The sequence below is a fragment of the Anopheles cruzii genome, chromosome 2 (genome assembly GCF_943734635.1).
Source record: "Anopheles cruzii chromosome 2, idAnoCruzAS_RS32_06, whole genome shotgun sequence".
Classification (NCBI taxonomy): domain Eukaryota; kingdom Metazoa; phylum Arthropoda; class Insecta; order Diptera; family Culicidae; genus Anopheles; species Anopheles cruzii.
In genome coordinates, this window is record NC_069144.1 from 57,910,397 (window position 1) to 57,934,352 (window position 23,956).

Here is a 23,956-nt window from a genome sequence, read left to right on the forward strand (position 1 = left end):
TTGTAATGCCGCAGGTTAAATAGTCATCAATCGGAACTAATAGTCAATTAACTCATTCTTAGTACCGAAAAGAGAAGGATACCGAGATAGATACAGCCAAAGAAGATTTTTACTTACCGTGCAAAACAGATCGTGAACGATGTGTCCAGCCAGCAGAGGTCACAAAGGGTATGCGAAACACGAAACAAGAGAAACACCAATTTCTTACCAACAACGCGCACATGAAAGGCTAGGTGTGGACAAGGGAAAGGACTAAAAGAAGTAAACGGAGGCAAACAAGCAACAACAACAGAATAAAAAACACAATTATTATAAAAAGTATCTTGAAACAACAAATGTTTCCAAATGGGCAAACCAGCAAACAGTAAACAGAAGGTAATCGGCGCGGCACAAGCATAGGAAAAGGCGAACGAAAAGAGGAGACGGTTTATACGCAAAAAGGAATTCTTCGCCCGAGTTGGGGCGCAGTGAACCGAATTGTTAGAATCTGGAATGCGGGAAAGTGGTTATATAGCTAAAGGACTGTCGTGGAAAATGGCCTAGTTTGTGAAGGAAATTGAGCAAAGAGAGAGAGAGAAAGAGGGGCTAGAAATTGTTACACACCGAGCATGGATCCAGACGTCTGGTCTCCAAGTGGAACACAGGGTTTCGAAAAGGGAATTATTGAATCGAATGTTGAATTGAGCACTTTTTAATAGGGTTCAACGAGAAAGAGAATCTATCCGCTTTTCTATCACCCCGTTAAATGGAAGTTGATGTTTTTGCGAATACGGAATTGTTAGGCGCACCATTACCAGACGAGTCTATTTTTGCTCTCTCCTTCTAGTGTTTTTGGTTTCTGTTCAAAGGCACTTTCAAACTGTTGAGCGTACTATTGATTGCATGTTAGAGTGGTTTATCGGGAGCTGGCTGGTTATGCAACCGGACAAACGGGTTGCACTTATGAAGCCGAATGATAGGAAAAACAAACTTTCATAATATAATAATGATGTCACGTTAACGTAGAACATTCTTCTTTAAAGATTTGCAATAGCCACAGAGAGAAAGTATATACGGACAGATGGCCCCTGCATAGTCTTCAAACGTTGGTGGTTGTTTCGCGCCACGCTGCGGTTCATCGTCGGTTTATGGCCCATGCCGCTAACTGGAGCAAACACGACAATTCTAAACCCGGAGGGAACGGATGGACATCAGAGAACGAACTGTAACATGTTGAGTGCAATAATGATAGATAGTGATGGGTAAAATCGGTGATACGATCCGACGGAGGCAGCAAAATGATAAAAGTAAGTAATAAAAGCACAACGCGTGATGGGTAATAAATTGTAGGAACCGTGCGGTGGGAAAACATGAAGCGAACTCTCTTAGTTGACATTTGAATGATGAAAGTTATAAGGTGTTCCGATTTTATGAATTATATGCAACCACTCAGTCCACAGAACTCCTATACTCGAAACATAGAAAATATTACAGCATAAACAGTCACTAACCACAATAGTAAATAGGAAAATAGAAAGGAAATATATGAGCAAATCAACAGAGAATAATCAAAGCGCCCGGGGAACGTTTCCCTGGGCAGCCTCGTGGCAACATAAACAAAATACGAACAAATACCAAAAATGTGCATCTTTCACGCAAACCGTAAAAAAGGATCGTTTTCGCAACATTGTTTTTATTTTAAGAAATAAGGAATGCCCGAATGGAAGAACTATAATTCAAAGCTTATATAAGAAATGGAACACCAACATACAAACTACCATTGAAACTCACGATTTACCAACGGTTTTATCTAGCCATTTTTTAACCATAATGGCTCGTGAATGATAGGAACAGGAGCTAACTTTCGATTGCAAATTCGATTGATTACGATTGATTTCGATTGAATTGAATACGTTCGGAACAAAACACGGGGCAAATGATGGAAAAATAATGAAACATTAATAAAAATCAATCTTAGGAAAAACTACGGTCAACTTGTACGGCTCGGAAAGAACTCTTGGATGTTAATTTAAATATAAAACATTAAAATTTATTAACAGGATTATTTTTTACACCCTTAACCAAGGTGCATGTAACGGTCATTTCAAACATATGGTTGTACCGTTCTGCAAACATGTTTACTTTGATCGAATGGTTGTCACCTGTGGCAACACTGGCCAAATAGGCCAACGCGTTGGCCCAATGAATCCGTCACGTTGGCCCAATGAAGCTGTCACGTTGGCTGTCAGTGAAGCGGAATTGGCTCGTTCTTTCGCTTTGCCGAGTTGGTCGAAAACGGTGCGGCCATTAGCGCGTCTTTCCGTATTAAATCATCGTGTTATCATTTTGTGCAGTGAAAATGGATTAAAAATTCGTTCTTCACGAAGAAGTAAAAACCATTTTAAGGTAGCTATGCAACGCCTTCTATGTTTTCTGCTTTTGAACCCGTTTCTCTGCTGAAGACAATCGTGTGCATCACCTAACCTCCAAATCGATAAGCGTCACCACGGACTAAAATGTGGCATTTTCCCCTTTGCAGGCGCGTTCTTCGGTGGTTTCGCGGTGGTGTTGCGGCTGAGGGTTGAACTAAAATTGCATCGCCCAAACCCCGGAAATGTATCTGTACAACTTCATTCTGCAGCGTGCCACCGGCATCACGCACGCGGTGCACGGAAGCTTCGCCGGCACGAAGCTGCAGGAAATCCTGCTGGCCAAGGGCAAGGGTTTGGAGTTGGTGCGACCGGACCCGAACACGGGAAAGGTCCACACGCTACTGCAGACCGAGGTTTTCGGTGTGGTCCGATCGTTGATGTCCTTCCGGCTGACGGGTGGTTCTAAAGGTAAGTGGCCACACGTACATGTCCCCCCCTCGTGTTGCCATTGGCGTGTCTTGCATCGTGTATGTTTTTCCTTAGCCATAATGTACACGAAAACTTTTAACCATCGCCAATAGTATGCCCACTTGACGCAAGTCGCTTTCGAGGAGATGTTCTGATCGTACCTTGAATTGAAATTTGCACCAACACCCGGTTCCCCGTCTCTTCCCCCTCCAGGGGCTTTGGTTTAAAAACGCGCAGCGTTTAACGACTGATCTTTTTCTATGCAACAGATTATGCCGTCATCGGGTCGGACTCGGGGCGCATCGTCATTCTGGAGTACAATCCGGTGAAGAACCTGCTGGAAAAGGTACACCAGGAAACGTTCGGCAAGTCGGGCTGCCGGCGCATCGTTCCGGGCCAGTATCTGTCGATCGATCCGAAGGGGCGCGCCGTGATGATCGGTGCGATTGAGAAGCAAAAGCTCGTGTACATTCTGAACCGCGACTCGGAGGCCCGTCTAACGATCTCGTCCCCGCTGGAGGCACACAAATCGAACACCCTCACCTACCACATGGTGGGCGTGGACGTTGGGTTCGAGAATCCCATGTTCGCCTGCCTGGAGATCGACTACGAGGAATCGGACACGGATCCGACGGGGGAAGCGGCCGCAAAAACGCAGCAAACGCTCACGTTCTACGAGCTCGATCTCGGGTTGAACCACGTGGTGCGCAAGTACTCGGAACCGCTCGAGGAGCACGCCAACTTTCTGATCTCGGTGCCGGGAGGCAACGATGGACCGTCGGGGGTGCTGATCTGCTCGGAGAACTACCTGACGTACAAGAACCTGGGCGATCAGCATGACATCCGGTGTCCGATACCGCGCCGCCGTAACGATCTGGACGATCCCGAGCGGGGCATGATCTTCATTTGCTCCGCGACGCACCGCACCAAGTCGATGTACTTTTTCCTGGTGCAAACGGAACAGGGAGACATCTTCAAGGTGACCCTCGAAACGGACGATGACGTGGTGTCGGAGATTAAGCTCAAGTACTTCGACACCGTTCCGCCCGCGACGGCAATGTGCGTGCTGAAGACGGGCTTTCTGTTTGTGGCGTGCGAGTTCGGCAACCATTACCTGTACCAGATCGCCCACCTGGGTGACGACGATGACGAGCCAGAGTTTAGCTCGGCCATGCCGCTGGAGGAGGGCGATACGTTTTTCTTTGCACCGCGTCAGCTGAAGAATCTCGTGATGGTGGACGACATTCCGTCGTACGCACCGATCCTCGGCTGTCAGGTGGCCGATTTGGCGAACGAAGATACGCCGCAGCTGTACCTTGCATGCGGTCGCGGTCCCCGATCGTCGATTCGGGTGTTGCGGCACGGGCTGGAAGTGTCGGAGATGGCCGTATCGGAGCTACCCGGTAACCCGAACGCCGTGTGGACCGTGAAGAAGCGAATTGACGGTGAGTAGCTACGGCGGGCAACATTAAAGTAGAGCGCAAGTCGCGCTATGTCCTTTTGTTCGCAACATACGGGAGGACGATTGACAAAGCGATGGATTTCATCTGTAGTGGTGACCCCTTTGTCAACCGATCTTCTTTGTTAGTCCCTTAATTAAATGTCCTATCAAATGATAAGTTGGCCTCAGATAATAATACTAAAAGCTGGTGTTCGTCGATAAGCAATGTTGTTGTGGCACAGTGAACCGAACGGGGTTCGTTGAGATTATTTTCTTTGAAACACTGATCGTTTGATGATCGATCACCGCGCGCGCGCGAATGCCTCTGCTACCCATTGCAAGGATCCGCTTCTTGCGTGTATCAACCAACTTCTCGGGTTGCTGTGTTGCACGAAAAGAGAGAGAGAGTAGAAAAGACCAAATCACAAACACCAGTTTTCCTTTCGTTCGCAGGCAACAGAAATGTGCGTGTGTTGCGTGCGAGTGCTGGGTGAAAGTGCAAACAAAAAGGAACGTAGTAATCCTTGAAATTGCGCGCGCGCACACACACTAGCAAAAAAGGTACCTCTGGCCAATAGGTAGGTAGCGTAAGCGATGTAAAACGATAGGAACAACTTACTACCTCGCGAGACTACACGACAGTGTTCTCAAAATATTGTGTGTGATATTTTTGTATAAACTCAAAAGAGAACTCATACCTCAATGAAAGGGCTCAATGGACCAGTACTAAACGATCACCATTGTGGGACCTTCCCGCTCTGTGTCTTTCTGTTCTTTTTCCTCTCCGCTCTCCGCGTTTTGCAGATGAATTCGATGCGTACATCATAGTATCCTTCGTGAACGCCACGCTTGTGCTCAGCATCGGTGACACGGTCGAGGAAGTGACGGACAGTGGCTTCCTCGGAACGACCCCGACCCTGTGCTGCAGTGCGCTCGGCGATGATGCCCTCGTCCAGGTGTACCCGGACGGCATTCGGCACATCCGGGCCGACAAGCGTGTGAACGAGTGGAAAGCCCCGGGCAAGAAGACGATCATGAAGTGTGCCGTCAACCAGCGCCAGGTGGTGATCGCGCTTTCCGGTGGCGAGTTGGTTTACTTCGAAATGGATCCGGTAAGTGCGAGTGCCAATGACCCCTCTGTTCCTATCAAATTGTTTCCATCCATGATGATATACATGAAACTGCACCGTTTGTGGAGAATCATTAATTTCATGTGTACCTGCAGTACTGACCGCGAATCATCAACTCGCGTATGCTCTCTGCGAAGTCCCGATTTCCGTAGTCTGACTTTCTCTCGATCTTTTCCCCCCCGCCGTGGCGCAGACTGGCCAGCTGAACGAATACACCGAGCGCAAGAAGATGCCCAGCGAAGTGATGTGCATGGCACTCGGATCCGTACCCAGCGGTGAACAGCGATCGTGGTTTTTGGCCGTTGGTTTGGCCGACAACACGGTGCGCATCATTTCGCTTGACCCCACCGACTGCCTGTCACCCCGCTCGATGCAGGCCCTTCCATCGGCGGCCGAATCGCTGTGCATCGTCGAGATGGGCACAGTCGAGACGGCCGCGTCGGACGATGACGATGGCCCAATGAAGACGGCCGGGTGCATCTATCTCAACATCGGCCTTACGAACGGTGTGCTGCTCCGTACCGTGCTCGATCCCGTGTCGGGTGATTTGGCCGATACACGCACGCGTTACCTCGGCTCGCGACCGGTCAAACTTTTCCGCATCCAAATGCAAGGCTCGGAGGCCGTGCTGGCCATGTCGAGCCGTTCGTGGCTCAGCTACTACTACCAGAACCGGTTCCATCTGACACCGCTTTCGTACGAAACGCTCGAGTACGCGTCCGGGTTTTCGAGCGAACAGTGCTCCGAAGGTATTGTGGCCATTTCGACGAACACGCTGCGAATTTTGGCGCTCGAGAAGCTCGGGGCCGTGTTCAATCAGATCACGTTCCCGCTGGAGTACACTCCGAAGCGGTTCGCGGTGCACGTCGAGACGGGCAAACTGATCATCAGCGAAACCGATCACAACGCGTACACGGAAGAGACGAAGAGTGTCCGCAAGCGCCAGATGGCGGACGAGATGCGTGAAGCGGCCGGTGACGACGAGCAGGAACTGGCCAACGAAATGGCGGACGCCTTCGTCAACGAGGTGCTGCCGGAGGATGTGTTTTCGGCACCGAAAGCCGGAACCGGCATGTGGGCGTCGCAAATCCGCGTGATGGACCCGATCAACGGGCACACGTACTCGAAGGTGCAGCTGGCCCAGAACGAGGCCGTCCTGTCGCTCGCCCTGGTGCGATTTGCAGTCGATCAGAAGTGGTACGTGGTGGCGGGTGTGGCGAAGGATTTGCAGATCAATCCGAAAGTGAGCAACGGTGGGTTCATCGATGTGTACCGGGTTGATGGGCAAACGCACCAGTTGGAGCACATGCACCGGACGGAGATTGACGATGCGCCCGGAGCGCTCTGTTCGTTCCAGGGCCGCCTGTTGGCCGGCATCGGCAAGGTGCTGCGTATTTACGATCTCGGCAAAAAGAAGCTGCTGCGCAAGTGCGAAAATAAGCACATTCCCAACCAGATCGTCAACATTCAGGGCATGGGCCAGCGGGTGTACGTGTCGGACGTCCAGGAGTCGGTGTACTGTCTGAAGTACAAGCGACCCGAAAATCAGTTGATAATTTTTGCCGATGACACGCACCCGCGGTGGATCACGTCCGCCACGCTGCTCGACTACGATACGGTGGCGACGGGCGATAAGTTTGGCAACATTGCGATCCTCCGTCTGCCGCACTCCGTTTCCGATGACGTGGACGAGGACCCCACCGGCAACAAGGCGCTCTGGGACCGCGGGCTGCTGAATGGTGCGTCACAAAAGGCGGAAAACATTTGCACCTTCCACCTCGGGGAGATCGTTATGTCGCTGCAGAAAGCCACACTCATTCCGGGCGGGTCCGAATCGTTGATCTACGCGACGATGAGCGGTACGGTTGGGGCACTGGTGCCGTTCACTAGCCGCGAGGATTACGACTTTTTCCAACACCTGGAGATGCACATGCGCAACGAAAATTCACCACTTTGTGGACGCGATCATTTGAGCTACCGAAGCTACTACTACCCGGTGAAGAACGTGATGGATGGTGATCTGTGCGAACAGTTTACGTCGCTCGATCCTGCCAAGCAGAAGAGCATCGCGTCCGATCTGGGTCGAACGCCGAGTGAGGTGGCCAAGAAATTGGAAGACATCCGCACACGGTACGCTTTCTAAACGCGGCGGGGAGGCAGACGATCCGCCAGACGATCGGAGGCAAGGACGCGATGTGTGGGGTAAGTAATTTGGCCATATTATCCGTTAATTCGCACTGATTGAAACTTGTGATGAATTGTTTTAAAATCCTATGACCTTTGGACACCTAAGAAAGACTTTGGTTAGAACTGTCAATAACTGATAGCAACAAGAAATCAATCAATTGAGAATAGAGTTTTACCACTTCATAAATGGAAGCTGACCACATTCCTTCTTTTTGCAGGTTCTGGGGCGTTTTACTGTGTATATAGTAGCAATATTCCAATGATGGACAGTATCGGAGATGGACACAATTTCTCTGTCATATTTAACAAGGTACGTTTTGGTCTTGGTGAGCAAATAATTCTTTATAATTTACCCCGTGATGAAATGTTTTAAAAATATGACCTTTGGACACCTAAGAAATTTCTTTGGTTACTATTATAAACAAACCCTGACTATGTTTTTATTAAAAAATGACCGCGCACTATTTTTTTGAGCCTAGGTTCTCAATGTATCTTTTTTATCTCCTTACAGATTCAAGAATGAGTTGCTGTAGCGAAATTCGCATCGATAATTTAATAAAGGTAAGCTTTGCGTATATTTTACGTTTAATTTGATGTGGTATTCTATGATGAATAATAAAAAAATTAAGCAAGTTTGGACTTATGAACCTTTTCATGATTCTATTGTTTCACTGATTGCATTGAATAAATGAGTCTAGCATTTTCGTTGTTAACTGTGCCACAATTATTTACTCTGTTCCCTGTTTGCTGTACTCTTGCAGTGATTCTACTAAACCTGATGCGAGGATTGGCTCGGTCAACAGAAATAAGTTTAAGGTAAGAAGCAAACGTATGGAAAATATGTTTTATTAGTAAAATTATAATGATGAAATATTCTTATGCAAGATAGACTAACGAATTTCATTGATTAAAATCACAATCTGAATATCTAAAGTTCATACTAAAGTCTGTATCAATCAAAGAAAGATATGAAACAATTTAGTTTGGTTTTTCTTTTTCCAGCTTCATCTTCAATCATCACACGAAGCCCCACCTGCGAAAGCGGTTATATGTAAGTATGTCTTGTCATTTTGTATTGTTTTTTTTTTTCATTATGTGATGATAATTTTTTAATATACGCTAATACGTCCCAAATGCTCTGGGATCGAATGATTTTACTGTTTTCGACTGATGTACAGTTAGAGTCAGAAATGTAAAAAAGGTCATTTATTTTGAAGTTAACTAATCTTTTGTTTATAACTTTCTTTACAGTATTTCACATTGAAACACAACTATTACAACTTTTTCTTATGACATCTTGTATTCGATCACTCTTCGATCGCTTCGATCATCATAACCGGTTGGTAAGTATATGATAAAAAAAAATTCCAACACATGTTTGTGCTCGTCTCAATCATTTGTAATGATGATTTTTATTAAAGTCATGACCTTTGGACACCTTAAAGAATATTATCTTTGGTTACCATTCTAATTTCTATAACTGACTGCAAACTTACGAACCAATTTTTAGGACGATTTAAATTGGAATTTGGTTATGAATCTTACGATAGTTTTATCTCTTTCACAGAACTTGAGCTGAGCATCTGGTCGGAAGTGCATCTGTCTGCAATTCAGGTGTGTAATAGCATTTCGACAATCAATTCTTGTGTCTCGATGCAGCCAATCTATTCTGATGATTTTTATAAAGTCATGACCTTTGGACACCTATAAGTAAAACACTTTGGTTAAAGCATACCCATTACTGAGCCCTGTTTGGCGCATCGTTTGTTGTGACATTAATAGGTCTCGTTGCTCAATATTCATCCTGAGTATTTTGTTTTGCTTTCGTATTGCAGAGTTGAATATGGTCCGCTATATTTTCGTATCAACCACGCGGATACGATACTTGGTGCACATTTTAGGTGAGTTTGTTTTTTGTTTGAATGCTTTGTCCTATAGAATGTAAAAAAACATGATGAAAGATTATCACAAGCAAGATAGACTAACGAATTGTATTGATTAAAATATTTTCCTGATTTTTGTTTATAGAGTGAACAAACTTTCACTCGATTGTAAAAAAAAACCTCCATATTAAACTCGATCTCTTGCTTTTTTCAGATGTGATTCATGTATATGGACCAACATAGAAAAAAGTGACTCTTTCCGGTACAACATTCAACTGCTGTCACCGACGAAGGCGAAAAAAATATATTTAAAAAATTATAATTGTACATAGGAACCGCTTGAATGCAAAATTTGCAATATCGAACCTTAATCGTAGCACAACCGAAGCTGGCAATAAGAGCGATCTCCAATCTCCCAGTATGCATCTTTCGAAGCCGCGAGGATATTATGGATTAAGTTTTAAGTAAGTTGATAACTACATCTACCAACAACACAGATAGTCTATCAAAAATATAGTTATCATGATGTTACTTTTAATATACGCTAATACACCCTAAATGCTCAGGGATTTGAATGATTAGTTAAGAAGGTCTGATTTTAATACATTGATCACAGGGGACCAATAAATGGGTGCCATTTATCCTCTTTTCATGAAATGTTTATTCGATCTGTTTCATTGCAGCACGGAACGGGGTTGCTTGTCCTCATTAGTTAATTTCTAACATAAACACGTGGATACTGCCGTAGGAATAAGATATTTAATTCGGGTAAGTTCAGTTTTCTGTATTTCTGTGTTTTTTGCTTTTCAAAGATGTGATGATTGCAAAAATTGTTTAAGTTCGGACCAATGAGAACCTTTCATTGATTAACCAAAAATATATTCTGATATTAAAAAAGTAATAGAACATTGAAATCATCCATCATTTACGAATATGAAAACGTGCCAATTTTAATGTGGAGCCTTTCTTTCTTGCAGATTGCGATACATTTTAAAATGCTAGTTAATGAGATATTCATCGCTACTCGAACCATGCTCGCCGCCGTATGACGATTGTAAAGTTAGACGTCGTTTCCGGAATATCGTGTACCTCTCGTGATGGGTGTGTTTGAAACTTCAATAAACTAATTGTGAAATTCATAAGCTTCAAGTGTTTTACATAACATTGTCTGTTCCGAGTTCCCGAAAATCCTTTTCTGGCCGCTTCACGGATTCCTCCGGCCCACTGATTAACCCTTGAGTGCGCCGATTCCTATCCCCCGTTTGGTCGACTTCGCGATGACAGTTCGTGACGTCGACATTGGCTTGCTCTCTTTGACGGGTTCCTAGCCAGCAGCCCGAGTACTAAGCGCTGTCCGGCGAAATGCAATGGAAAACAAAATCTACTATCACGATGGCTACGAATAGTGTCGCTTTATACATCCACGTAATCTACGATTTATCTTTGCAATGGGGGTTAGTGTCGCTCTGCGAAGAGGCAGCGCCGTAGGCAAATCCTTGCCCACTAGCCCGCAACACCCGCAATCCGTAGCCATTCGCACTCGGGTTCTAGGGTGGCCGTCCCGGGGTCGGCCGCGAAAGCGAGAGCGCGGGATTGTGCGCGAGCGAGCACATCCGCTGGCGGGCAACGGGCGAGCGAGACGGCACGAGCTGTCAGCTGTCAGAGCGAGGTCGAGCGAGCAAACACACACAGTGAGCGTGAAACGCCAGAACCCAGGGAAAATACATTTCTAGCTGCTGCTCGCTCCGTTTGCGTCTCCACGGTGTGATGCGTTACAGAAAGGTGCAAACTGCGTGTCCCCCCGTGTCCGTGTAGTGCGTTATTCTCCAAAAACCCCGCTTGCGCCGGGCCAACAGGACTGGCCACCGATGCTGCACTCCCTGCCCGCCTCGTGAACTGTGCGTTCCCCCCGTTACGGATGCGAGCCAACCGAGGCCACCACAATCCGTCGCGACGCACGCACCACTCCACCACCAGTGTCACCCTAATTCCAAGCCCCACACGGAACTGGCGAACATTGTGAAAAGGCGACATTTTTTTGATCGAGTAGGCTTCGGGGCAAAGTAAAAGGTTTTTTCACTACGAGTGCGTACGTGTGCGTTGGCAGGTCCCTTTTGAGCGCTCGAAGGAAATGGCCATCCCCGGCCACACAGTTCCTTGGCCCCAGATTGCTCCTGGTTGCGCGTCTCCTTGTGTGTAGAAAGTGAGGCAAAAAAGCATGTCAACCGCTTAGGGTTCCAGCGAGTGTGGTGCGGGGAGTCCTCCCATTGCTTTTCACCGAAACGCCACTCTTCTCCTTCTGCGGTACGCGGGTTGCGGCCATGGAACAGGTTCGGATCCCGCACGGTCGTCGGAACCAGTTTCGCCATCTTCGTCCGAAGACCGGTGACCGAAAGTTGGGCTCACGGAGGTAGCCGCCGCTGTCTGGCTCTGTGTCTCCCGGGAACGGTGATGCGAAACGGCAGCTGTGTGGTCCCGGGCAAAGCCAAGGTACCAGCGCCCCCGGATCCCGGTCAGCGCGTATCCGCCGTCCCGGGTGTCGTCTGTGCGAAAATCTCCCCTGTGTGTTGAGGCATCCGATGTGAGATGAGGAGCAGCGCGTAGAGTAACGTCTGCGGTCGTGGTTTGTGAGATGATCGGCTGGGCTCACACGTCACGGTGAGCAGTGAGCTGCGAGACGACTTGAAGTGTTGAGAGTGCGTGAGAACAGCCGGCGGTGCGCTGCGTACAGAAAAACGCGCGGTGATTGGCCAGCCTCGAAGATCCGATGGAATTTGTCGCTGGCCAAGACACCGACCGGCTGGCCATTTAAGGAAGCACGCACGCTGCAGATCCTCCCGATCCGGGTCGCTCGCCACTAATGAACGAAGAAGAAACAACAGAAAAAACACGATTCTCGTAAAAGGTCTCAGCAGGCGGAACGTGAATTGTGGCGCGGTGGTAGCGGCGGGAGTGTGTGCGTGCAGACGCCATATCAAAGTGACCGGATTCGCCCGGAGCCAACGGATACTATTTCATGCGCCGCCTTTTTCTGTGTGTTTCTGTTTACAGGCGATCGTTCGAAGTTTAGTGCATAAACTGTAAAACCAACCCTTTGACCCCCCACCCAGCCCACTTTCCCGCCCCGTCGTCGGTCGGTCGGTCGGTTAGTGTGTGTGTTAGTGTTCCTCGGTTTCGCCGGTAGTGTGCGTGCGTGCGAGCGTGTATGTGTCCGCGGGTGTTTGTGTTCGGGCGCGATTCGATTGTGCAGTCGGCGGCGGTGTGCAGTTTCGCCTAGAGAGAGTGCGTCCACGTGCGCCACGTGCGTGTCTCCTCTTATCCTTAGTGTCCCCCGCCCGTGCGGCGGTCACCAGCAAAGACCACAACCACAGTAGCCGCGCAATAGATACAGCAACGACAAACAACAACAACAATCGCAACACAACAACGACGACGACGAGGAGGAGCATCATCAGAGAGCACGTCCGAGCAGAGCGCAGTGTGCGGTGTAGTGTGTGCACTGCTGTAAAGCCTTGCGCCTGTGTGAGTGCACGGTGCAGCGTAAGTTTCTAAACAGGAAAGGTTGGCCCTGGTTTCCCCGGTTAGCCCGAAGGTCTGGTTGGACCCGCGGTTGTCATGGTAAAGCGTAATGCTTCAAAGGAGTGCCATCACTTTTCCGACGGAAGGACTCTTGCGATTGCCTCTCGAAAGTCACACTCCGAACACGGAGCAGAAGCCCCGCTTACTGAGACGTGTTTAATTTGTTATTCAAACAATTCGTGCACAAAAGGCGGCGTTTCGGTGACTGCGAAACGAAAATAGCAGGCCTCTGTGGCAGGCAGAGGGCACACAAAAACAAGAGGCCGTCGGTGGTGGCGGATCATGCATGGGTTGATGATCTTCTTAGCGATCGCCAGAGTGCTGCATATAGGAATTATATTTTTATCCGAATTTTACGATTCGCTCGTCGGATCCGGATTATCCGGATATGCAAACCGCTTGCATCCGGATTTTGCCAGCCGCTAACGGATAAACAACCCTCTTTTGCTACAATGAAAAGTTATTATTTTTCGTTCCGATTTTATTTCGCCGGTGCGCATACCTTTCGAGCTCCCGGCCACGGGCCACGCACGCGGTGCATCGCGATGGAGGCGCACTGTCGTTTGAACCGCCAACGACAAGGCAAATAGTATGCGCATTACCGAATCAAAATAGTCACACAACGGTCGGGGTCGGAGCCGGGAAGCAGACGGAGTGACACGGGGGCGGCCACCCCGAAGCCGCGCACTATCGAAATGCCAAAATGTCACCGAGAAAAATTTCGCTCGATTCTATAATTATCGAGGAAAATTCGTGTTTTCTGGCTGCCGCCGGCGTGACCCGGTAACGATGATGATGATGATGGCGATGATGATGATGGTAAGGGTGTACTACCGCCGCGCGCTGTAATGGCGCGGAGCGGAAGGTTGATTTGGTTGTCTTGTTTTACCTCCCGGTACCTGCGCGCCCGCACGGGCCCGCTTCAGGACACGGCGCTTTCTGCCTATGAAAATGTGTCCCACCGTACCGCACTATCCACCGCAACAATATCATCATCATCAAGCTCATCATCATCATCAGCAGCAGCAGCTTTTCGTCGGTGTTACTCGCCCGCAGGGAAGTGTGACATGCCAACCCAGAGGCCGTACGGTAAAGAGAAAAATTAACACAAAAAAGCAATATCCCAAAAATAAGATCCCACTGCGCCACCACGGTGAGAGTGTGAGAGAGAGAAAAGAGATGGGTCGCCTGATGATTGAGAAGGAAAATGCGGGGAAAACAAGTAAAAAAAGGGACAGAAAGGGAAAGAGAGTGAATGAGAATGCATGTCACACTTTTGGCCCGCAGACGCGACTGAAAACTGTCTCCGCGCGCGGCCGGTCGGCGCACAGAAAAAAACATGGGGAACACATTAAGTAACTCCTCCACACAAGCGCCGGTGCTAGTGGTACGGCGGGTCACGGGACTCGGCCATTTAATTCGGCGTAGGAACCCGTCGCACCCGGCATCCCCCGGCGGACGGTGGTTCTGATTCAAACAACGGGATGCTCGGGATGCTGCATGGCCACGCTCTTAAAAAAGGCACATAGCAGTAAGTCACATGAGCCGGGTTGGCAAATGGGACAACATCGTTCATCAATTTAGGAGTAAACCACAAGCGAGAAGCAAATAGTATTGAAAAAGGTTAAATGGCTTGTTTCGTTCGTTTGTTTGTTTGTTCATTTTGTTGGAAATCGTATAAGAGCAACAATGGAAAAAAACTAGGAAGCTGTTCGCAAAAGAGTAAAACAAAAGTAGAAACAACTAAAAACGCAGTTCCAAATGCCAAGCAACATAATAGTATTAATATAGGTAATAACAGCACTAACATTAAATAATGAAACCAAAAAACGGAGGTAAAAACACGGACCCGGAAAAACTGGATCGTTCATTCCTTCGACAACGGATCGGCTTCAGGGTGACGGGTGGGGTAAAACTTTGCGGTCGGTGGTCGGCCGCTGGGAGGCCATTTGGTTTCCCTGGCGATTAAATGGGACCGCGATCGGGATACGTTGGGATTTAACCGCCGCCATATCGTACGGTCACTGATTAGCCTGACTGACTCACTGCCACTAAGGTCGGCCCCGTGAAAGCTTCGCGCTAGTGGCCGCGGTCGTTAAAACGATTGACAGTGACAGCGACGTAGACCCCTCCTTCAGCATGATCCTTCTTCTGTTGACGTTTTTTCATTAGCACCGGTTGATGGGACTTCGCCGTGGATAATTAGGGGTTCGCAAGAGGTACCGGGTAGTGTTTTGGTGTAAAACTTTACAACCTGTAGGAATGGGATTCAAGGCCATCGCGGCCAACATCGACACGGCGCGAGACTCCAGTCCCGGCTGCAGACCGCCAGAAAATTTAAATGATGGAATTAAAAATTTATTAGGATAAATTTTTTACCCCTCATATTATGGACGGTGGTTGCTTTATGGGTTCAAATCCGTTGGAGGTCCGTTGGAGTAGCAGCGGCCAGCATCTAAGGTCCTTCCGCCGGTGTGGGTCGCGCACAAAAAACAATGATTCATGCATCTAAATCACCGACCGACACGCCGGGAATTGATTTCGTCCTGCTTCGTGCGTGCTTTGTGTGTGCGAAAAACCGATCCTTTTTGGGGTGCGACGTGGCCCCCGATGACCTCAGCACACACGGATGGACGCAGGTGTGCGTAGCGCCCGCGCGGATTGATGGTCTGCTGAATTCAAGACGCTCCTTCCGTGAATGTCTCTTTCAGGCCTGAGGTCGGGTTCCGTTCCCTTTTGTTATCTCCAGTGGCTATCGCTCGGTGGAGAACTAGTTTTCTGAGACCTGGCTGGCCCCAGGCTGGCCGCGTTAACATCAATAATCCGGCTCCAATCAGTGGCATTCTAATTCGGTGATGGAAGAAGTAACAGAAGCGATCAGTTGCCCAGGGCGGGACTTTCCTTCCCTCGAACCGGCTGCCGTCGGTTGTTTTTATTGATTGTTCGGTCCATTTTGGTCATCAGGTTCCAGGCCTGTGGGGCCACTCTGCTCGACCGAAATTCGGTCAGATTTGTGTGTGTGTGTTTTTGGTTCCTGCCAAACGTACAAGGACAATCGCTTGCTGCCGTCTCTCTCATTCGCTCTAACGATTACACCGGAAGAGCGGGCCGATGTGTGCGATGCGTGTGGTCGATCGATGTTTTCCACTTCCGTAACGCGCTCATCGGGCGGGGTGTTGGCCAAAAAAGCGTTCCGCTCCATGGACCCGCAGGACCGCAAACCCTTTTATTTCCGTCGCTAGTTCTCGCCCCCATCAAACCGGTGTTTTGTGGAAAAGGGAAAAGTTCAATCCATTTCAAACTCGGTTACTCCTCGGTTCGAGTTCTCCAGATCGGGCACTTCATGATTGGCTTTCTTGCTGCACCACAGCGGGCGGAAAGTTTGCCCTCCTTAAATGACAGTTTAGTGGCCAATGGTGGCCACTGCAAAACCGGAGATGACACCGGTTCGTTCTGAGGAACTTAAAGTTCACTAATTGTTCAGCCTCCAACCAGTTCGTGCACTTCCGGCGCGCTGGCCCGGCTTCATTACCGGGTTGCGACGGACGTGCGATGTTTTAATTGCATTAACGTTTGCCGGCCACCACCGAGCTTTTCTTTTGGGTTTTTGGTCCGCTCCGCCCACAAGATCTTCGGGCGGTTCCGATTTTTCCCACATTTCCCACGGTCACGTTTCGGGCGAAATTACTTTTGTTCGATAATTTTTCAAAAAATTGTTGACCGCTTTTTGCTGCCTGGTGCCGCGGTTTCATGCACAAAGCAGACTACGGATGCGGTGCGGATTTCAACTTGTTTTTTTGTTTTCGGTACCTCATCTAATAAGGACCCCAACGGCGAGAGAGAGAGAGAGAGAGTGGATGGATGGCGTCCAATTTCCGAACCTACTTCGGCTGGCGGTGATCCAATTTTTTGTCCGATTCGCTTCTGCAACCTGCAGAACCTTGGCGCGCTCTCGGTATGAAGACTGCTCGGCGAGATTATAAATCACTCGACAAACAAGCGGAAGGCCGCCACGGGGGCCCGGGGAAGGGACACGGCACCGGCAGCAAATGAAATAATGCAACCGGCCAATCGGCAAGAAACAAAATCGGGCGGGATGCTGGGAACGGCGCTTCAATCGCGGTGCGGGATTGAATTTAATTTTTCAAATAGTTACAGTTCTCGCCCTGTCCTCGCTCTGGGTTCAGCGCGCGCTCTGCATGTCATTAGACACACCGGCACGCGGATGATGAGGTCCAGTTGGCCTGTCCGCCAGATCCGGTAGCGTTTGAAGCCAATTAAAATAGTTTTATCCGTCACGTCCCGCTTTCTTCGGCGTTTTTCCTCCGTTTTTCCCGTCCGTAACATCAATCTTATTAGCTGTAAGGATAAAAACAAACTAGAGTTAAGAAAAACGAGATAAAAGATGAGCGAAAACACGCAAATAGTAAGTAAGCAGCGAAACGAAATCCGAAAAGCGGATGATATAAGTATGGGAAGCAAAAAGCATGTAATCTGGTCAAGAAAAATGTACCATTTAAGCCAACACTGTACACACACAAACACACACACAATCCCCGAATGGTGTCTCTCTCGTCTTGGAAAGTCCGCGTCTCTTCGCGCCTTCGATATCTGAGGCGATAACGATCATCGTCTTCGTCGTCGAAGTGATTTATGTGGCCGCCGTTTATGCTCATCCATCGTCGTCGCCACTCGTCGCTGGCGCCGTCGTCGTCCTCGTCTTCGTCATCGCCGCACCTGCATGTCGTTCGAACGTTCGTGTCCGCTGTCGCCCTGCCCGGCCGTTTTGTCTATCAGGTGAGTCAATAGTTTTTACATACATTTATTACATTTCATCACAAAGTACTTGTGCTAAGTATTATTTGAGTATCATCTTTCTTCGGTGAGCGGGGCGTCGGCGTTCCGATAATTTATTACATTTCACTCCTCCCAGTCTGTGCGGCTAAGGGTGGCCACTTTCACTTTCTTTCCGGTCCGGTCGGTTGATGCAAAACCCTGCACTGACGGCCTCTTCGGCTCTTTCGGCACGTTAAATCGGTGTTGCCCGTAAGGTTCTAGATCCGGAAGGTTGTAGAACCGGTGTTAACGAAAATATGTTCCTAGTAAAACAAGAAGGACCAACGTTCTTTATCCTCTCGCTGAACGGCTCTCCGTAATGTTGTTTGAGTACGAAATAAAAGTCATTCCAGACCTACAGGAGATAGTTTAGCTTCCCCCGGTGCCGATTGAGATATGTAAATGAATGCCGTTTGAAATATTTCACAAAATCCACCCAGTCCATCCGTGCTGTGGTTTGATATCTGGTCGGCCAAATCTCTGTGGGCCCCGGCTATCGCGTGTAGCGCTTTCCACCCTACAGAAAGGGGCCACCGGAGGGTTTTGATGGCCGCCCAGTGTTTCGAGCAAGAGCGCTACACTACATTCTCGTGTTCGGAGTACATTTTACAAGCGCCGCGCGGCCCGTGCGGGTCGATTCATTCGGACCGAAGAAGCAACCCGAGTTTTGCGTGCCGCTTATCAAGATTAGTGTCGGTTTGGGGGGCGGGAAGGCTTCCCGTTTTTAGGTAGGAAGGATTTTATTTGGTTCCGTTTGAAAGTTGAGGGCGTGCGCGTTTTGCGTTGCGATTTCCGCGGTGGAAACGGGGTCGCGGCAGTTTGATTAATGATACGATTAACGCACCGGCTGGCACTGGTGGGACCGGTGGAGGCGCCCCGTGTGGGTTAATAGTTTAATCCTGTGGGGGGCTCACCGTTTGGCCTTTGCGGGAGTCGGTTAGTTTTTTGTGGTAAATAAAAATTGTGTGCCACAAATCGGGCAACTATCGATTGCTGGGCACCATCGGCCCTTCGTCCTCGTTATGTTTGGCGGAATGTCCTTTTTTCTTTTCGTTGGTTTTATTGCTCGGGGGTTGTCTTTATTTATCTTGTCTGTGTTTGTCGTGTGCTGCCTACAGAAAATGTTTCTCTTTTGTCTTCTCTTCGCAGACATTTCCAAGTAGTTGATAAAAGTAAATAGACAACTTCTTGACTTTGTGGCTCCGTCTGTTCCTAATTCTTGATGTTACATTCTTTAAAAACTGTCGTAAAAATAGGATGACTTTGTTGAGTAATTGCCAAAAAATCCCATTTTTCGATATTCCAATCATTCGATTCGATGATCGTCGAGCGATGCTACGATTGTGTAATAATTGCGTGTCAACCCGTGAATTGCAATTCGACCAAAGTTAACACCGTTGTCCTCTTTTGGCCGCTTGTAAAAAAAGAACTGACTGAAATCCTGCGTCAAGTAACGTCGCTCGTGACGTGTTGTTTGCCACTTTTTGGCCGTTTTCTAAATGGAATGACAATTTCATTAGGATGTGCAACATTCCATGTCCGGTAAGGACGATTCGGCAATCGGCCAGTTCAATTTGGCCACCCGGAAGCGGTAGTTACTAACGCCAGTTGACCAGCTCTGATACTACGATCCGTTGGTAATAATTGCCCAATGCACGACGCGCGTCCTTGTGGCTCCGTCCAAAGCCTAATCGCAGCCAATCACTCACACAGCACCACTCCGGTAGAAGTAACACCGTAAGCCGTAGCCGTGATGGCTAATCCGTGACCTAATGGAGGCTTATGGTACCCGGCCCGGTCCGCCCTCCACCCGTCCAAATCCAATCGAAAAGGTGGCCACGTGGCGTACGTTGCAGTTTGCCGTTGCACGACTTCGCGAACCCCTTCGTAAAAGGGTTGCCGGTGTGCCCTTTGTATGGTCCGTTGCGCTGCTGCGGATCACGCTACACACGCAGCGCATAATTATGTAACGGGCAGATTAATGGGAGGCTATAATTCAGAAAATTAATTCAACCTTTTACCATCAACCGGTGCGAGGCCGGTTCGCGTGTCGGGTCGAGACGTCCCCTCTCCGGTGAGGAGTGTAAACTTTTATGGAGCATATCGTTGACGAACTGTATGTCTTTAGACCCGCCCCCCGAAAAAGGAACGGCTTCTATTGTCTGTGGCTGTGCTTAGTAAGGGAACAAAACAGAGGCAGCAAGTAATATTTTGAGGTACCAAAAACGTGTTGTTCTCTCTGGCCGTCGTCGGCCGGTGTTCCTGGTGTTGGTAAAAAGGACAAAGATGCTCATTTTGTTTCGCCTGGTAGGCATAACTTTGGCCATCCACGGAACGCCATCACGCTCACGTCGTCTTCGTCCTGATTGGTTATTTGCATAATTCGCAGTTCCGTGTGGTGGTAATGTTACGTGTAGGGGAACGTATTATGTTGCGTGCCAGATGCCAGAACAATGGCCCCACTCGTGTGTGTGTGTGGCCGCGTTGATTGGGAGGTAATTTTGCGCCCTTCGACCCCGGTAATGTTTGAATAACATTAGTGGCTGGTAATTTTCTCAACGTCCACAGGTTGTGTCGCGCGTCAAAAGTTGTACAGTTTGATGCAATTGCGCCTCAGCAAGACGGAAAATACAGTCGATTTTCGTCCTAGTTGTTTTTTTTTTTTATATTTTCCGTCCTTCTGTTGTGCAGACTGTGCACGGAAAGTTCCGACTACGTTCCGTTTATAAATGTGTCTCATTTGATGGTAAGCATACGGATTTTTAGCCAAACCTGCCGTGTAATGGTTCTGTGCGGAAGGCTTAACGTAATTTCATTCACCCGAGCGAAGCCCTTTTATGGTGCATTTATGCGAAAGCTTCACCCTAAGTGAGTGTCTTCAGGGTGCTTCGTCCCCACAAAGCGCTGCAGAAAATCCATTCTCCTACCGGGCAGGACCTTGACGCAGCAAGCCAGCCAGGATGATGTTCCGGTGGTGCAGCATAACGCGCGCCGACATCCTGTCGTCAGGTCTGGGGTCGGTCGGGGTTCGAGATTCGGCTTCCCGGCGGGTTTTTCGGCGATGCTACTGCAAGCACTAGCAGCACTTGACACATTTACGCCCTTGGCACACGGCCAAATGAACCGACTTATTTGCTACTTCTTGGCGCAAGGCCTGGCCGGTGCCGGGTGTTTGTTGTTTCCGAAGCGTTCGGAGTTCGGGGCCGGGAGTTACTGCCTTCGAAGCCCAAGGATAAACCCGCCCAAGGGCCAGCGACTCTGAGGTGCACGAGAAGGAATGAGCGCACCAAGAGAAACATCTTCACGGTATGCAAGATTCTTGGGGCCAATTTTTTTTTTTTTCGGGGCGGGCAAAAGCACGAGATGCGTCTCTTGTTCAGAACGGCAGAACGCCATTTTGCCGGGCGTTTTTTTTTTTTGGGCCGCTGGTTGAATCGCTTCGGTGAGTTTCAGGGTTTCTGCCGTTATCGGCCGCCGCCATAGTTTAATAATGTTTTATGGTGACAACAGACCTCCTCACGTATGAGTAAGTCTCTTGGCGCGATCAGCTTCTTGGCAGGTCGCCGCCGGCATACGCCGGGGAATATGATTGGATTTCGGAATGCTGCTGGTGCTGTGTTGGGAAGAAACCTCAGACCTCAGGCAGAGGGCATTGTGTGTCGATAAGAATATAAGCTACCCCGTCAAAAGGGAACAACATTATCTTGTCGTTTCTTTTTGCGAATCTAGAAAGAGTTTGTTTATCCGAAAACTTTACTCCATTCCCCAAGCGAAGCAGTAAGTATCATCATTCTTGATCGCCTTTTGAGGCGCGCAGAGTGGCCGCCACCAACCCACGGCAAAGTTTCGAGCTTTCGTTTGCGGACAGTACGCGGAGCTTGCTGCTGCTTGTTGGTAGCCACCCGTTGGTTGGCGATAAAAGTTATCGGTAAATCCCCAAAAACTACCAAACACTAACGACCAAATGTTTTTTCTTCCGCTGCGATGATGAACCTCTCTCATAATCATTGCTAATGCTCCTCCGCGCCGTGTTCATGACTGGCGCTGTGCTGATCGTGTTGCGTTATGCTTTGTCGTCCAGTGCAGTGCGCAAGATTGTTCAGTCCCTGCAATGATTGATGGTTGTCGGACCATTACCCCAGCAGCGGCAGGACCACGTCCTTATGCTGATGAAGAAATGTGGCGGAGGGTGGCCAACGTCATCGCACACGAACGTTGCAGAGGCGATGGTGGAAAGCCGGAATGCAAATGACGCCAGTGTGCGCGGTGCCACCTGGGCTTCCCCTGGCCTTCCCCGAGACTCCTTCTGGGGCGGCGCGCAAATGCTGCAATCAAAAAATGCCGGACGACGACGAATGAAAACCGAATTTAATAATCGTTATTCATGGGCATATTTTCTTGATGATGCTCGGCCTCTCTCTGTCTATCTCTCCGGTACCGGTGCGCCAGATGGCTTCTGTATTTCTGGGGCGGCCGGGACAGAAGCTAGAGAGCAGGACTCCCGGGGGCCCAAAAGAGGAGGACGCCGATGACGATGACGATGTGAGTTTCTTCGAGGATTGTACACGATGTGGAACCGGCAAATGAAAATCTTTTTATTTCCGTGGAGATTTTTCCACGAGGCGTTGGACTCGGCAGAGTCAATACTACGTTCAAATCAAACAAGGGCACTACAACAATCCAACATCCAAATGTCCATTCCTCGTCGTCTCGGCTTGATCCTAATTCGCTTGTGAAATATGTTTGCGAAATTAAACAATTCAAACGTCAAAACCAATAAATTTCCACCGAAGAAGCGTCTGGCGGTGATGGCCTTTGCCGCGCGCGTGTGTGCCTCAGACCTAAAGGAGCCCCAAGCGGACCCAAAAGCGAACATAGCACCACCACCACCACCACGACGACCGGGGCCGGGTAATGATGAAAGGAGCGACCGTCACGAAACGTCACAACGAAATGTTCTACTTTTTACTGCTTCATAATGTTGTCCGTCCGTGAGCCTTTACGGGATCGGTGAGAAGGGCAACGCGCGATAGACACGGACACTCCTGGGGGGCAGGACGTGTCGTGAGCAATTATGGTTCTGCGAGTCGGTTCGTTGCAAAATGGTTCGCGTGAGTCGCGGCCGTTCGCGCCCGGCAAGGATTGCTCTCCCGTGCATCCGATTGTCCAATGTGTGCCCGAGAGCGCACCACTTTCGAGAGCCCGGCTCGTGAACAGCTTTATTTCATTCACACGCCACGCCGGTTCCAGTATCCAGAAAGTTACGTAAAGTTCAAGCACTGGTAATAAAATTTAAACAACATTGAAAGGGCTCCGAATGTGGAGTCGGACTTCTGTAAGCCGCCCTTTTATTTGCTTGGCTGTAATTGGTTGCCACTGGGCCCCCTGTAGCGTCACTAACGCTGGATGCTTTTGTTGTCCTCCGGGCACACACCGTACTTGACCGTACCGACCGGGGCACGTTACCTCGACTCCTCGACTTCAATCTGTGTCACCCTTCGGTTGGGTAAGGATTAAAAATGGCACGCAAATCTGCCAGATCCCGGGGCCATTTGGGCGATGCCATGCCCTCTATCACCTTCCACGGGTGCAACGTGGAGTCCCTGGCCTCGCCTAGAGGGCTTTCGTCGTCGAGGTCGCTGACGCTTTGCACGTCACGAATGAATTTTTAAGTGAGTAATTTAGAAACGGCGTTTGTTTTGTGACGAACGGCACGTAGCCGTGCTGGAGCCGTGCTGCAGACCGGCGTTTGAGGCGTGGCAGAGTCTCTTAATCGCTGACAAGTGGTGACGACTTCATTTGCAGTCGAGCAGTCATATTTTGGATGCATTTTTAACTTGATTTTGTTTCAATTTAACGGGTTCCAACCCGCGTATGCTTTGCGTTGCATAAACGGCCCATAAATCACGCATAAGTCGTCAACCTGTTAACGCGCCTTTCCAGGGCCGGGAGTTGATTTATGGGCGCCCCAACTCGGCCTAGGTCCGCCTAAAAGCGCAACAACCAATAAATATGCTTACGCCCGATTATCGACAGTCTGTTCCTGCACACGGAACGCCTGGCTTGCTCGCCATTTTGCAT

At 49.1% G+C, this 23,956-nt stretch overlaps 1 protein-coding gene across 1 annotated transcript; it reads left to right on the top strand.

Moving 5' to 3' along the window:
• Positions 1-2,269: 2,269 nt before the first annotated feature.
• LOC128277527 (splicing factor 3B subunit 3) lies at positions 2,270-10,552 on the top strand. The gene is made up of 15 exons (XM_053015999.1): positions 2,270-2,385; positions 2,519-2,819; positions 3,089-4,264; positions 5,065-5,372; positions 5,584-7,592; positions 7,796-7,887; positions 8,089-8,138; positions 8,339-8,393; positions 8,580-8,628; positions 8,829-8,920; positions 9,145-9,191; positions 9,413-9,478; positions 9,675-9,924; positions 10,144-10,228; positions 10,438-10,552. The coding sequence occupies exons 2-5, from the start codon at positions 2,594-2,596 to the stop codon at positions 7,531-7,533; spliced, it is 3,660 nt and encodes a 1,219-aa protein (XP_052871959.1). The 5' UTR covers positions 2,270-2,385; positions 2,519-2,593; the 3' UTR covers positions 7,534-7,592; positions 7,796-7,887; positions 8,089-8,138; positions 8,339-8,393; positions 8,580-8,628; positions 8,829-8,920; positions 9,145-9,191; positions 9,413-9,478; positions 9,675-9,924; positions 10,144-10,228; positions 10,438-10,552.
• Positions 10,553-23,956: the final 13,404 nt, after the last annotated feature.

Bases quoted from the DNA above. Each gene is read 5' to 3' on its own strand.
- LOC128277527 (XM_053015999.1), top strand. From the start codon at position 2,594: ATGTATCTGTACAACTTCATTCTGCAGCGTGCCACCGGCATCACGCAC. The intron at 4,265-5,064 runs GTGAGTAGCTAC...CGCGTTTTGCAG, and splicing joins CGTGAAGAAGCGAATTGACG to ATGAATTCGATGCGTACATC. The intron at 5,373-5,583 runs GTAAGTGCGAGT...GCCGTGGCGCAG, and splicing joins TTTACTTCGAAATGGATCCG to ACTGGCCAGCTGAACGAATA.